Genomic DNA, 15,413 nt, shown 5'->3' on the forward strand with positions numbered 1-15,413 from the left:
CTTTACTGTGTGTTTGTACAGCACCTGACACAGCAGAACTCTGCTCTTAGACCGGGAGCAAGCACTCTGCATGACCAAATATGTGGTACCTTTCTAAACCCAGCTGATTTTTTGCTTGTGTTGGAGGGGAATGAGGCAGAGGAAAGTCCCTTTTGCAGCGAGAAGGCAACTGGCTACTTTCACCCCTCTTTGCCTTTCCAGCACTGAGTGAGAGGACTTCCTCGACTTGGTGTTGTGGGGCCAGAAGGCACAGGCTGAAAGGTATTCGCTTGTCCTCCGCAGCCCTCGGCTCAGCCTGGCCCCCTGCCTGTGATGGCCCCAAGCCTTGTTAGGAGGAGCGGGTCCCTCGAGTTCAGATGGCCTAGATGAGCAGATGAGCTAGGTGAGCAGACAGTGAAGTGTATTGAAAACCAGCTGAATGGCAGAGCTCAGAAGATTGCAATCAGTGGCACAAAGTCTAGTTGGAGGCCTGTAGCTAGCGGTGTCCCCCAGGGATCAATAGTGGGTCCAAACATGTTCAACTTTTTCATCAATGACCTGGACGAAGGGACAGAGTGCCTCCTCAGCAAGTTTGCTGATGATACAAAACTGGGAGGAGTGGCTGATACACCAGAGGGCTGTGCTGCCATTCAGAGGGACCTCAACAGACTGGAGAGATGGGCAGAGGGGAACTTCATGAAGTTCAATGAAGGCAAGCGCAGAGCCCTGCACCTAGGGAGGAATAGCCTCATGCACTAGGACAGGCTGGGGGTTGACCTGCTGGAAAGCAGCTCTGTGGAGAAGGACCTGGGAGTCCTGGTGGAGACCAGGTTGACCATGAGGCAGCAGTGTGCCCTTGTGGCCAAGAAGGCCAACGGTGTCCTGGGGTGCATTAGGAAGAGTGTTGCCAGCAGGTCGAGGGAGGTGATCCTCCCCCTCTCCTCAGCCCTGGGGAGGCCACATCTGGAGTACTGTGTCCAATTCTGGGCTCCCCAGGACAAGAGAGACATGGAGCTACTGGAGCGAGTCCAGTGGAGGGCTACAAAGATGATTAGGGAACTGGAGCATCGCTCTTATGAGGAAAGGCTGAGAGAGCTGGGCCTGTTCAGCCTGCAGAAGAGAAGACTGAGAGGGGATCTTATCAATGTATACAAATATCTAAAGGGAGGGTGTCAAGAGGATGGGGCCGGACTCTTTTCAGTGGTGCCCAGTGACAGGACAAGAGGCAACAGGCACAAACTGAAACAGGGGAAGGTCCATCAGAATATGAGGAAAAACCTCTTTACTGTGAGGGTGACAGAGCACTGGAACAGGTTTCCAGAGAGGTTGTGGAGTCTCCATCCTTGGAGATATTCAAAAGCTGTCTGGACAGGGTTCTGTGCAACATGCTGTAGGTGACACTGCTTGAGCAGGGAAGTTGCACTGGATGATCTCTAAAGGTCCCTTTCAGCCTCAACCATTCTTTGATTCTGTTCTTTGATTCTGAGTCTTGTGGCTACAGCCTCTGCTCATCTATATTTCATACTGGACCTGCCCGAGGGGAATATTAGGGCTTAACAAACCTGTTTCCCTTCCCTGCTGGAAGCCCTGCCTTGGTTTACTCCCAGGTGGTTTGTAGCATTCCTCTTCCTGCTGGCCAAGCACTCAAGGATTTTTATAGGGGAGAAACACCTCTTTTGTTCCACCCACTTTCGTCTCTTGCAGGCAAGTTGCTCCTGATGTACCCTGTGGGCTTTGGTGTTGCAGGAAATAGGTTGTTTTCTTGGCAGTGATCAAAGCTCTCCAGTGGGGATGTGACATGGAAAGGGACTGGAAGCTGCAGTGACTCAGGGGGCTGTGGGCACTCCTGGTCTTGAGGAAGCTGGGAGACCCTTACCTCCAGTAAGGGCTTACCAGTGCTGAGGTGGGACTGTGACTCAGGACCTCCCAGGAGCACCATGGAAAGGGAGAGACCCTGCAGATGTAATCCACTGGCTTGGAAGGAAACAGGAGCCATGCCTAGTTACTAGGATGCAGATCTGGGGGACTATGGGAAGGCAGGGAGTCCGTCTTCCCCCTTCAATCCTGTGGCATCTCTGTGCCTGCTTGGGGTCAAACTGACAGCATGCTAGGGCCAGAATCTCCTGGCTAACAATGATTTCCGATTACTAATTACTGACACTGTGCTGCTTAACTGGTGATTTCATAGCCCCCGTGCCGTCCCTGCATGGTTGTAGCTAAACGGAGGCCATGCCAGGGTATATGTTGAGTTTGGTTGTTTTACCACATGTATGCTACCTTGTGTTGCCTATCCTGTCCTGCTGCTTGGTTTTCATGTGCTGTAAGCCTTTGCAGATGACTGCCCTGCATTACTGTCCATCATCTGCAAACATCTTTGTGGCATTTTCCACCCCCTCCCTCTAGGCAGTGCTTGGGGAAGATGTTGGTTCCCATCTGCCCCCACCAGTTGCATTCAGACTCCCTCTGTGTGGCCTGCTAATCCTGTATGGAGCTGATGGGATTGGCAGTTGCTTTTCTTTGGCTTGCTGAGGTGGTGGAAGAATCCGGGCAGATCCCAAACTTAGTCTGCACCTTTCTCTGCAGGTGAGATGCTGGGTAAAAAACAGTCCCTCTGCTTCCCCCAGGATCTTGCCAGCTCATGTGCTATGCCCTCTGCATCGGGCTGGATTTCTGTCCGGGCCTTTCCTTGCCCCTGGATACTGAAGCCTTTGTGCAGACAGTCTCCTGGCATGGGAGGTGGGTCTCACTGCCCCTTCCCTGGCCTTAGTTCCCGTTGTGGATCTCAGTGCAGACCAGATGGTGCGGCTCATCACTGGTGTGTTCCTGCCAGAGCTAATGAGCAGCACATGGTGGTTGCCAAGGTCTGATTTAAAGGTTTCCCTAAGCCTGGGAAAGCCTGTGAAGGAGGATTAGCAGGGGCCCAGGTGGCTCTGTAGGACTGGTGTGCCCTGTGGAGCCATGTTCAGGGCAGTGGCATTTGCGCTGCATGGGAACAGGTCATGGAGAGCAGCAGGGAAGGGTCTGTATTGGGGTCGGCTTCCTTCAGAGTCTGGGCACGGGGCAGCAGCAGGCCTCTCTGCTAGACCTGCATCTGGCACACCTCTGTGCACACCCTGGATCTGCGTGTGCTCTCCTGCCCCCATGCCACTCAGCACTGCAGAGATTTGGGAACCCGACAACCAGGCAATTCATCCAATTCATCCCTGCCCTCAATCCCAGCCCACCCCCTAACCACTAGGCCATGCTGTCTGTGGCATCTTCTGCCTTGGTGGCGGTAATGATCTCTCTGCAGTAGGTGGCTCTGGAAGCAGGTTGAGGCCAACACTTTCCCATGTTGTGCTCACTCCTGCTAGGAAATGGCTTACTATATCTCTTAATCTGAGCATTTGCTGACCAGACCTGATGGTCTCAGGGGAGCCTTATTCGATTTTCTCTGATTGCTGAGCTGCTTCCCTGCTGTGGTAATTAAATGCTTAACTTTGTCTTGATTTGGGTCCAAAGCAACCTGTGCTCAAATAGCCATCTCTTGGCAACAAGCCCTCTCCTGAGACCCTGTCTTTTGGTGGAGAATGAGGCTGGAGATTTCTCACTCTGGGATAGAAGCCTCCCAGGCTGCCCCATCCTGCTCTGGGAGAGAAGGGCAGACCATTCAAATGGAGGCTCTGACTTGCCACTCTCTGTTGGCAGAAGAGGATGGCTCAATGGTTAATGTGCTGGCCTGGAGACAGGGGAAAACTCTTACTCTGATCTTCTTCTGGTGATGCTAAGAGCACCCAGCTGCCCTGGGGGGACTGCTCACTGGCAAGTCAGGCTGAGTGCAGCTCATAAGCTACCATGCTGCTAGCCTTGTGTGCCTGCTCTCTTACCTGCTGGGCTTGCAACACTTGGTGGGGGGCTCCCTGGCCTGTAAGGTGTCCTGCAGGGACACAGAAGGATGTCTTCTGCTCGTTGGCTTGTCCACCATCTCCTTTCCCTGGGGAGAGAGAGGCTTCTCTAATCTGACCTCCCTTTTTAAATTAAAAGCTAGTGGCTGGTGTTCCTGCTCTTCCTACTAACCAAAGCCCCTTTCCTCCCAGGCTGCCCCATCCTGCTTTCACCCATACTGGGAGGGATCACAGGGCAGACAAAGCTCAGTGGGCAAGTATGGGGCAGAGGTGAACAAAGCATGTGGGGAGCACCAGCAGATGGACTGTGCACAAGTTTGAGTCATTTGGTAGATGCTCCTGCAGCTCCATTGTCGGGGAGGCTGGGGAAAGCGTGAGCAGGGATGGGAGCCAGAGCGAACGCAGGAGATGTGGGAAGCAGACACAGGCACTGCCTGGACTTGCTCAGCCCTCTTGCCTTGGCAAGCACACCCAAGGCAGCAGGGCTGTGTGGCTGGTTTGGTGGCTGCCAGATCCTCCCTCTGCTAGCCCACATCCGTGGAGATGCCTGTGGCAAGGTGGGGGGCAGTGCCCCAGCCCTATTGCTTGGCACTGGAGCAGTGGCAGTGCAAGGTGGGCCCACCAGCATGCCAGCTGCCAGCTTTGCTGTTCTGGAGACAGAGAGAGCAAGAGCAAGTGGCACCAAGCCTCTAGGGCCTGGCACGGAGAGGGAGAATCCTGAGGAGCTCTTCCACCCTGCTGCTCTTGAGTTCTTTGCCCAGTGGTGCTGGCTCAGCTTCCTGTGAAAGCCAACCCTGCCAGGCTGAGCAGCTTCCTTGGCCTCAGGAGAGGTGCAGGGAAGGGAACACTTCTTTGCAGCATCTTTTCTCTTTGGCAGTCCTGTTTGGCAAGGACAGTGGTCTGCCATCCCAGAGCCATCCTTGCTCCCAGACCGGTTTTTGAGGGATGAGAGCTCCCTATTGTAGCCAGGGCAGGCTCTGCCAGTCTGCAGGGTAGTTCACAGTTGCATGATTATAAAAGGCAGTGAGAGGCAGCTGCAGATGAAATGCCAGGTCCTGTGTGCCAGGTGGGTGCTGGGAGTAAACTGGCACCCCTAATCTGGAGTGGCTGCCTTGCAGTCCCATGCCAGTGGTGAGAACGTGTGCTCTGCCTCCATGGGGAGCACTGAGGGCTGGTACAGCCCCTAGTTGAAGTATAGCACTGGATGATGGCTCTAAGGGGGGTTAGATACCTTCTTCCTCTGTGCCCTTTCTCTGCTGTTGCTCTGTACCCAGTGGGACAGCTGCTCTGCCCCAGAAGTGGCTGTACTGAGGTAGGGTGGTGCAGCTTTTGGAGAACATGGCATGTGCCTGGCTGTGGGAGTAGCTCTGTGCTCAGATGTGTGGGGGGGGCCACCACGGCTCTTGCTGTAGGCAGGTGCGGTGCGACATGTGCTGCAACAGCTTTGGCAAAGTGCTGGGGGCAGAAGGATGCTCTGGAGCCCCCTGATATTACCATAGCAATGGGCTAGGAGGGAGAAAACTGAGGCAGTCAGGGTGGGGAGGCAGAGGGACACTGGGACATGAACCCAGCATTTCATTCGCATGTATTGTGCCTTCTCATGCTAGGTAATGGCCTCCCCTGCATGCATCTTTGGGGGCTGAGGGGTGCTGGGTGGTGTCCACTCTCCACCCAGTGGGTGCAGCCACCAGGCTGCAAGAGACAAAGCGCTGACAGCAGGACACCTTGTGCGCCTGGTGTGGTGTACCCCTGTCCCCTCTGCAGAGAGCAGGGCATGGGGTGCCAGGATGTATGAGCCTCTTTCCAGGGGGACTGCTCCTGCTCAGGTTGGAGGGAGCACAGGGCCAGCCCTTTGAGGGCTTCCCATGAGAGCTAGCTGACCCACTGGTGCCTGTCGGAGGCTTGGCTCTCAGCCTGACTTGGCTGCCCCCCTCCTGGCTAAATGTTGGCTTATGGCAGTGGAGCTGAACAACCCGGCCTTTGTGCACTTTGGGCTTGCCGGAGAGCATGCCTGTGCGTGCGTGTCAAAGCTCCCTGCCCTTTGGGGTGCAGGACCCGCTCCCCTCTTCCCCCCTTCCTCCCTGATGCTCCATCACCATGGCAGCCAAGCTGTGCAGACGGGTGCTTTCACAGCCTGCCAGCAAGGCAAGAAAGAAAAGGGCGAGAGACAGAGAGACTCCTTGCTGAGGTCCCCTGCACGCTGCCTCTGTGCCTTTATGAACTGCTCTGTGTCTCTTTTTCCCTTGAATCTGGCTCTAGCAGGGACCGGATATGGGCTCTCCCTGGCACATACTGCCTCTCTCGCTGTGGGATTTGGATGCTGATGCTGGAGCAGGCAGGGTCCTGCAGCGTCATCTGTCATTGCCCCAGCTAGAGCTGCTGGTTTGGGAAGGAGCCGTCTCCATCCCTGCCTGTGCTGCCGTCTCTGTGCGTCCATCCACCTCCATCATTGTCTGCCGGGTGCCCAAAGGCTGGGAACCATCCTTGCTTGGCAGGGATGCTCTGCTCGGACTGTGCAGCTCTGTCCAGGGCACTCCGCTCTGTTTGGTCCCTTATCGTCACCATCCCTTTGCAGGGAGCAGGCTGAAGGTGTGAGTGGGTGTGCCAGGTGGTTGGATAGATGGATGGGTGGCTGGTGATCTCATTCTCCCTGTTTGCCATCCACCTCCTCCCGCAGCTGGGCTCTTTGTGCCTCTGCAGACCTGCTGAGTGTCCTTTGCCTGCTTTTTGAGCGTGCCTTGCCTTGCCCAGGGCAGATTTATCAATTCAGGGATGAGTGAGATAGGGCTGACATTGCGCTTCCTGGCTGGCCCTGGGGCAGCCCGTATCTTCCCCACACCAGCGGCTTCAAGCAGAAGAAACCTCTGTCTGTGCCAGCATGGGGACTGCTGGGCACAACGTGCCCTGTGGAGCTGGGACTTTAATCTAATCCCTCCTGAGCCAGGGGGACAGTGAATAGCTCCCTGCTGGTTAAGCTCTGGTTTATTTTGGGTGCTGCTTAGAGGATAAGCCCCTAATTGCCAAGTGCTGTGGGCTCTTGGTGGGTGAGCGGAACCTGGCATGTTTAGCTCTGTGATGTGCCTTGATGGAGGGCACAAGTCGTCCTTTCACCTGGCATCCATGACCATAGGCAGAGGGGGTTGGCCAGTCATGGCAAGCCAATGGGATCGTGGGTGAAGGGAGCACATGGATACCACAAGCCTACTTTAGGGAGCAGCTGGCAGCTGGAGGACCCTAGTAAGCAAGAGCAGCTCTGGATGCACTCGCACCAGGCCTGAAAGCATGCAGGTGTCCAGAGGTGCTGGCTCAATCACCCTTCAGGTTGAGCCCCTGACAGCATCACCCTCAGTTCTCCCAGGGCTCATGGACAGACAGGACTTGGCCAGCTTCCTTTTTGATAGAGGTAGTGACAAGAAGTGCTAGGAACAATCCAGATAGTGACTTTATGACTTTCTCACTCTGCCAGCAAAGTTGCTCATCTCTGCTGCAGAGCAGGGAAACTGAGGCAGAGCAAGGCAAGAGTTGTCAGCTCTCCCAGCATTGCCTGATGAGATTGATGGCAGGGTTGAAAGGAGAACTTATGCTGGATCTCCAGGTCCTTAGGGCATATCTGGAGGAGGTCTCATGCTGCCTGGTCATGACCTTAACTATCTGCAAATACACCCTGCTCCTGCCACCACAGGTTGCAGACAAGAGCAGGGTGCCAGTGTGGAGGTGCTGGAGCTACCATGGTTTGGGGTTCTGGGAAGGACCAGGGATGATGCAAGTGTTTCAGGATGGGGTTGCTTGAGCTCTCTGCAGTGTTGAATTGATCCTGGTGGGATTTTCTTCTGCCCCTTAGGCCTGGCCCAGCCAGGTCTTGTGTTGCCCACTGCCTGGAATGGAGATGCTCCTCCCAGAAGAACAGGGATCGTATCAAAGTCTCCCATTGGTGGTGAGCTGGGCCTGTCTAACACCCAGGAGCAGGAGGATCAGTTACACCAGCAGAGAGAAATCCTATACAGTATTTCTTGGTGGCCATGTAAATCTCCTGTGATTTCAGGTGGCAGGGCTGCTGGTGACAGCCAGTTCCCCAGGACATCTCTGCGCCATGCAATGAAGGGCCATGCCTTATCATTGCTGCCCACAGTGTCTGCCAGTGTTTGCTGGCATGCAGTGCTCTCATTCCTGCCCTCCTGCTCCATTTTGTCTTGCTCTCACAGCTGGGAGGCCCCAGTATTCACAGCCCGGGTGGCAGCTGCTGTCAGCAGCTTCCTGGGGCTGGAGCGGGTGACACTTGGCTGATTGCCTGGAAAACAGGACCCACACCACAGCCTGGGCTTTCACATGCTCCATGCAGGGCACCTCCAGTGGGGGAGTGAGCACTGAGGTCTTCAATTGCTCTGGGGAGACAGGACAGCACAAGGGTGGTTGCTTTGAGGGCTGGGCTGATGCCTGGGTCCCCTCCAGCCCCTTGAGTCCCATATGTGCAGGGAGCTGGGGTGACGGATGGGTCCCCCGTGGGTGCTCGGAGCTGGCCGATGCATTTGGACAGCAGATTTCGAGAGTTAAAGCGGGGGAGACGTCCAGTGATGGCATTGGCGTGTGGACAGCTGGAAAAGCTCAGCACAGTATGGCCAGACCCAAGGTGGGACCTGAACACACTATGGAAAATGCATGTGCACACACACATGCGCATGCATCAACTGTCCTGCACATCCTCTCTTCCAAGCTCACACGCATGCACATATTTAATCACTTGCAGGTGGGAGAGAAATCTTTTGCTTAAAAGGGAAACTTTCCAAGAATACCCTGCTTTCAGCTTGTTCCTTTCCCCGTTCCCTGGGGACATTGTCACTATGCATGTCTGGGGGTGGGGGGGATGGGGGGGAGGCTGCATCATGTTGGTCAAAAAGTAATTAAGGGTTGTTGGGTTAATTTTCCTGGAGGAGGGTGGGACCCTGGGAAGGCGACTGGAGCAAGTTTAGTGCTGAGCACATCAGAAGCTGCTTTCTATTGTGGCTGCTGAGCTAAATATACCCACGTACATATATAGCAAAGAGCTGTTCCCATGTCTGCTAGCAAAGCCTCCTGGCTGTGGGACGCCTGATGCTCACACTTCCTCCTGTCGGCCTAGTTCTCCTAGGTGATACATGAGCTGCTCATAGGCTGTGCAGGAGCGGACTCTCCCCTGGCTGAAATGTAGCTGGTTTTGGTCCTTTAGTGTTTTGCGTTTGCTGCCAGCCAGCTTGGCAAGGCCTGGAATGTTGTGCAAACGAATGTGGAGTCCTGATCTGCAAAGTGTCTGCTGTGGTCTGTATCCCGACCTGCTAGTTATGTGGTTTAGGAGGAATTAATAGATGTATTTATGAAGCATCTAGGGAAGGGAGATGTGCAGTCATTAGCTCTAATGAGAGTTAGGGCATTTGCCAGGACATTTGGCTCGGTGTTCCTTCTTTCTCCCCAAGTCCCCTGGGACCAGCCAACTTCCTGCTGCCAGCATGATCCCCTGAAACCCAAAGCTGTTACAACCTCAACAAAAGCCAGTGCCCGTTACCCAGCAGAGCTGCATCTCTGTAGTCAGCTTCACAGCTCTTTCAGTCCACCGTGGTGTATCTGAAGGATTTGGGGTGCGGAGGGCAAGAACGCAGCGGGTAAGTCTTGCACACAGCCAGAGCCAGAAGCCAAGTGCAGCTTTGCTTGTCCCAGTCTCATCTGATGAATCCTTGGTCTGGGTAAGCCACCAGGCTGGATGGTGGTTTATTTTAGATGGTTGTTTTGGTGCTGGGACTGTCTCATTGTGATTTTGCGTTTGAGGCCTTTGTAACTGCAGCTTGAACTTGCTGACTCTCGAGCAAGTGTTCCCACATTGCAGTGTAGGTGGGTATGTGGCTTCCAGTTGAAACACACCCTATCTCTCTGCCTTTGCTCCAGCAGTCCCCATTAGGGCTGCTTCGATGAATTGATTAGTGTCTACGTGCGGTCTGGAGCTCACTGCCTAGCCAGGGACATTGCAGCAAATGAGCCAATATGGGAATGGGGAGGCTGGCTGGCCTGATATGGGCTGTGCTGAGCCATATTTAGCTCTTGGTGCAAAGGGAAAATTTTAGGTATGGGCTGCCTGTTTTTAGCCTGATTTGCCAGTAATTGTGGTGCCCTGCACCTGCCCAGCCTTGCCTCTCTCCTTGTTTGTGGAGGTGGCTAATGGCATTGCTACCATCCAGCAAGCTTGTTTCTCACCCACAAGCAGATGAGGATCTTCGTTGGGGCATGTGGACCCAGGCAGGGGAGCAGAAGTCAAAACATCCCCTGTGCGTCATGTGCTGTTTGCTCCAAACCGCACACAGCAGTGCTATCAGCCCTCTTCCTGTAGCAGCCACGTTTGAAGCAAGAACCACGCTCAGTGTACCTGGGACCACGCAGTGGGATGAGTCCTGAGGCTGTTCTCACCCTGTTTCTCCTCCTGCAGGATCCGTCCCCAGCTGTCCAAAGAGAAAATTGAGGGATGCCACATCTGCACCTCTGTGACACCCGGAGAGCCCCAAGTGCTTCTGGGGAAGGACAAGGCCTTTACCTATGACTTTGTCTTTGACCTGGACACATGGCAGGAGCAGATCTACACGACATGTGTGGGCAAGCTCATCGAAGGCTGCTTCGAGGGCTACAATGCCACAGTGCTGGCATATGGCCAGGTACCTGCTTTGCCCCCTCCTAGGACTCTGGAATGGGCCCTGGGCTCTCTTGAGGCGTGAGTGCCAGCCCTCTGCTGAGTGTGGCACCTGCAAAGGTTAGGGGAAGGCAGGAGTGTTAAAGCCCTCGGCTGTGGAGGGGGACAGAGGATTGTTCCTGGGCCATGTGGAAGCTGGGGCAGAGGGTGTCCATGGGTGAGAGAAGGGGAGCAGCTGGTTCAGGGGCTTGGGGAGCCAGTAGGTTGGGGGGAGAGGGGAGATCAGAGGGGCCTAGCAGAGTTGTTTGGGGAGCCAAGGGGTGGCATGGGGAGGTGTGGGGCCCCATGGGCTGAGCTGAGCCTCAGATGGTGCAGCTGACTCCCTCCTCATTCCCTCTTTGTAGACTGGCGCAGGGAAGACGTACACCATGGGCACTGGCTTCGATATGAATATCTCCGAGAATGAACAGGGCATCATCCCACGGGCCATTGGCCATCTCTTCAGTGGCATCGAGGAGCGCAAGCGAGCTGCACAGAGTCAGGGCATGGCAGCCCCTGAGTTCAAAGTCAGCGCCCAGTTCCTGGAGGTGGGTGCCAGCGGGTCAGGAGGGACATTGTGGGGGGGGACTGTCCTTTCCACAGCGCTCGTGGCCTGGGCTCCTTGAGTCCTGCATGTCCCAGCTGCTCTCCAGCTGAGCTGGGCTCTGGGGCAGGAAAGTGGACAGTGCATGCTGCTGCAGCCGAGGCCGCATGCTAGGGCAGAGGAGACTCGAAGCACCAGAACATTGCTGAGCTTGTGATGACCACACACAAGGTGCCTTGTGGTGGCACTGTCTTGGCTGTGGAGAAATACCTTTCCCATGTGAATGGGGGCTCATGTCTAGCTTCCCAGGGAGGGGTGGGAGGTTCAGGGTTCACTGGGCTCCCTTAATCCTCCTGTCTGAGGTCGGGGATGGCAGTGTATTTGCTCATCTCCCACCTGGGTCTAGACCAGAGTTCCCACTGAAACAGGGAGGTGAAAGAGCTCCATTCTTCTGAGGGGGTTGAGGAGTGGCTGTTATTTCACAAGTCCTCTGGTGCATCTTTGACTTTGAGGATGCTTCATTACATCCCCTCCCACCTCCACTATGGCTTCTCGATTTTAAAGGCCTCTTCCATTAACTGCTCCTTTAACCTGGTGAAATTTGTCTCAGAGAGCTTGCAGACCTTGTGGGTTGTGTATAAGCAGCTGCTGTTTCCCTGGCAAGTATCATGTGTCTGTTTCTGGGGTGGAACATGCCAAGAAGTTCAAGATGGGAACTTGTTTAAAGCAATGGGGTGGTAGGGTGGTGTCGAGCAAAGCTGGGTTCCTGAACAGACTTGGTCTGGCTGATGTCCTGATGTACAACCAGAGGAGACAGGTAGGGAGAGAAGCCCTGTGCCGTGATCTTACCTCCACATGGTTTTAGTGGTCATCATATCATCTAGAGGAAATCTCCCAATGTCAGTGTCCTGGAAAGGGAAAGCAGGTTCCCAAGGTCACCTTCTAGACTGGAGCGCCAATCTCCCTGCTGGAAAAATCCTTCCCATTCAGTCCTCCATCTGTAGAGCTGTCCCCAGTGGCCTCATTCAGTGGGGCTTTGCAGTTGTGTCCTCCCACAGTGCCACTGGGGCCGGCCCCATCCTTACCATTGCCTGAACCCTGGCAAGATGGGCCTGGAGTAAAGACCAGCCTTCCCTGGGCTGTAGGTTCGGATATTGGCTTTTTGTTCCCCCACCCTATGCGACATCCTTTCCCCTCCCTCTTCAGTCCCCCAGAACTGCCCTTTAAGAGATCTTCTCTGGTGTCCAGCCATAGTTTCCCTTGCCTCAGTTTTTCCTGCTTGCTCGTCAGGATGACCCCATGCTGCCCCAAGGTGCTGGGCGACCTGTTAGCTAGGGTTGGGGCTGTGCTACTTGGAAGCGTGAAGGAAAAGCATTGGAGAGGGGAGCTGCTGGGGACTCCTTCGCTGCCTCTGTCCCCAACCATCCTTGCAGGCGGCCCTGTAGAGCACAACAAGGTCCAGCACAATGCCAAGTAGACCTAGTGGGGGTGAGGGAGTGGTGGCTTTGCTTCGGTTAACAATGGCTGCCACAGGGCTTTCTTGCATACTTTCTCTCTCTTTGCCGCTCCCCCAATCTCTGGTATTTTTGACTCTTGAAATAGCCTTGGAGATCTTTAGGCTGGAGGGGCCTGCAGTGCTGCTGGTCTCAAGGGTGTGTGGTGGCAGACAGGGACAAGGTTTCCTCCAGGCAAATGCCTCTAGCATATTTCAAAGTCACTTGTGTTCACTCTTAGCTGAGCCCAGACAGCACTAAGGGTCGTCTCTAGTGTAGATGGGACCATGCAGAGCCATGCTGTCTGCCAGCTGGGAGTCTTGAAGGCTTTCCAAGGGCCCTGTTATGTCTGGGGAGAGTAAAAACCCTTTGCCTGAAAGCCCAGTGACAAAGGCAGTTCTAGCCTGCTGAGGGCTCTACCCACTAGACTACCCTGCCTGCAGGGAAAGACATTAAACCAGGACAGATCTTGTGCCTTTGCTTGAATACCTACCCTTAAAGCCACCCAGGGCCAGGCATCCTGGGGAGGATTTTGTGGCCGAAATGGCCTTCTTATGCCAGTGTGGGCATGTGGCTGGTAAGAGGCTGATTACCGACTCTGCCATCCCAGCAGTGGAACAGGATTTGGCTCTACTGATCCCTGTCCTATAACTCTTCCTGGGAGCAGGCTTGTTAGAGGGAGGTTTAAATGCCTCAAGAACCCATTTGAACCTGGGGCAGCAGGGGATAGATTAGCCCTGATCTGCTCCACTGGCCAGGAGTCTGCAGTCCTCGGATGACCTCGATCTATGGGTCAGGACATGGGTCCTGCACATGTCGTGCTGCGTTGAGTGATCATGGGGGTAAGGGAGACAGAGGTGTCCCTCCACCCTGGGGTGAGAGAGGACACCATGGAGACAAGGCACAGATAGGGGAGTCCCCTAACAGCTCTGGGTCGTTGGGGTTGTCCCTGCTTGTTCAGCACTCCATGGCCCCTGTGTCCCCTCTCCCTTCTGCCCTGCAATGCAGAGGTGACCTGTGGAAGCCACGGTGGAAGAAGGGGGATCTGCTGGTTCAGTGACACCCCTGGGTATGTGGGGTCACTTGGGGGGACCCTGCCCTCTACGAGCAGTGCAGAAACAGGATCTTCAGGGCTGCAGACAGTGAGCATGACCATGCAGGGTGAGATTTCACAGCATCTCTGGAGTGACTGGTGCCAGTCTGCTCTAGGAGTCCGGATGTCTGAGTTCTGTGCCTGGATCTGCTGCATGGCTGAAATGACTGCTCCAGGCTGTGGTATTTCACCAGGTAGCTTTTTGTGCCACATGGAAGAAAAAGGGGAGCTGGGGAGGAGAGATGCAAGTCCTAGGGGCAGGAGGGGGTGTGGGAACAGCCCAGGAGGATGGCCAGGGCCATGAAGCCAGGAGGAGGGAGCAGCTAGATAAAGGCATAGGTTGCACTGAATCCTTCCCACCCAGAGCTGGAAGGCACTGGAGCTCCCCAGTCTCTCCCAGGTGATCAGGAAAGGCCAAGGGGTGTGTGTAACTTGTGGGTGTCCATTCAGGCTCCTTTGAAAGGGCTCTGAAAGTCTTCCGGTTCCCACACTGTTGCTTGTGTGGGCCGGGGACAGGACAAGCTTGGCAGCTGGGACCAGCTGGCAAAGTGCAACCGAGAGCTTTGCAGGGACATGGACACTCGCACATGTGCACACACAGCAGCTCTCCTGCACAGCCTCTCCTCCAAAGCAGCATATGCACCAGCTTGTCTGTGTATCCTCTGCTACACATACACACACACAAGCTTGCCCATGCATCATCTGCTATACACATGTACACACAAACACATTACAAACACAGGCAAGCCTGTGCATCTTCTCCTACACTTGCACACATGTCCACACTAGCACTCCTGGTTATCCTTGCCTACATGCACAAGCACATATAGGCACATACACACGTGCATGCACATATGGAAGAACACACACATACACACAGACACACAGCAGCTCTCCTCCCAGCTCTCAGGACCCCAGCAGTTGGATGGCAGAGGGCAGCTCCTGCCATTCCTGCTATGCCATGCTCTGCCAGCCTCCTGCCCACTGTAACTCATCCCACAAACATTTTCATCCCTCTCAGCTGTACAATGAGGAGATTCTGGACCTGTTTGACAGCACCCGTGACCCCGACGCACGCCACCGCAAATCCAACATCAAAATCCATGAGGACGCCAGTGGGAGCATCTACACCACAGGAGTCACGTCACGCCTCATCAGCTCGCAGGATGAGGTGGGTGCAGGATGAGGTGTGTGCAGAAGAGGGAATGCAGACAGGTCCCACAGGCTGGGGACACACCACCCAGAGGCGGTAGGGTGAGGATGGGGGAACTCATCCTGTATGGTTACAGAGCAGCCCTGGGTGATGCAGGCAGCAGGTCTGCAGCTGCCCTGTGCCACAGAGCTGCAAAGAGCATTCTGGCCATCTCTAGAGGGGAGCTTCAAGGTTTCATTTTTTCCTTCCCTGTCTTGTTGCAGCTGATTCAGTGCCTGAAGCAGGGGGCTCTTTCCCGCACCACCGCCAGTACCCAAATGAACGTGCAGAGCTCCCGATCCCATGCCATCTTCACCATTCACCTGTGCCAGATGAGAGTGTGTGCCCGCCCGGAGATGGTGAGACGCAGGGAGGCCTGGGAGCACTCGTCTCTTGGTCATGCTATTCCCAACTCTGATACCCAGGCAATGTGCAGGGGCTCCCCTGGAAAGGCAAGAGAATTTGAAGTCTCAAAGCAGAGAGTCTGGACTGTGTCTTGTTCCCTTCCAGTTAAAGCAAACATTAGCATTTCATGGGAGCGGA

At 54.9% G+C, this 15,413-nt stretch overlaps 1 protein-coding gene across 1 annotated transcript in view; it reads left to right on the top strand.

The window, feature by feature from the left end:
- The window catches only part of KIF21B (kinesin family member 21B), a 47,333-nt gene that overhangs the window by 9,548 nt on the left and 22,372 nt on the right, over nucleotides 1–15,413 (top strand). Inside the window, exons 2-5 of the mRNA XM_067310566.1 lie at nucleotides 10,312–10,534; nucleotides 10,914–11,096; nucleotides 14,700–14,849; nucleotides 15,095–15,229. Of these exons, the coding sequence (XP_067166667.1) occupies nucleotides 10,312–10,534; nucleotides 10,914–11,096; nucleotides 14,700–14,849; nucleotides 15,095–15,229 (691 nt within the window). The remainder of the gene's footprint in view (nucleotides 1–10,311; nucleotides 10,535–10,913; nucleotides 11,097–14,699; nucleotides 14,850–15,094; nucleotides 15,230–15,413) is intronic.

Source organism: Apteryx mantelli, chromosome 25, assembly GCF_036417845.1.
Source record: "Apteryx mantelli isolate bAptMan1 chromosome 25, bAptMan1.hap1, whole genome shotgun sequence".
In the NCBI taxonomy this organism is placed as follows: domain Eukaryota; kingdom Metazoa; phylum Chordata; class Aves; order Apterygiformes; family Apterygidae; genus Apteryx; species Apteryx mantelli.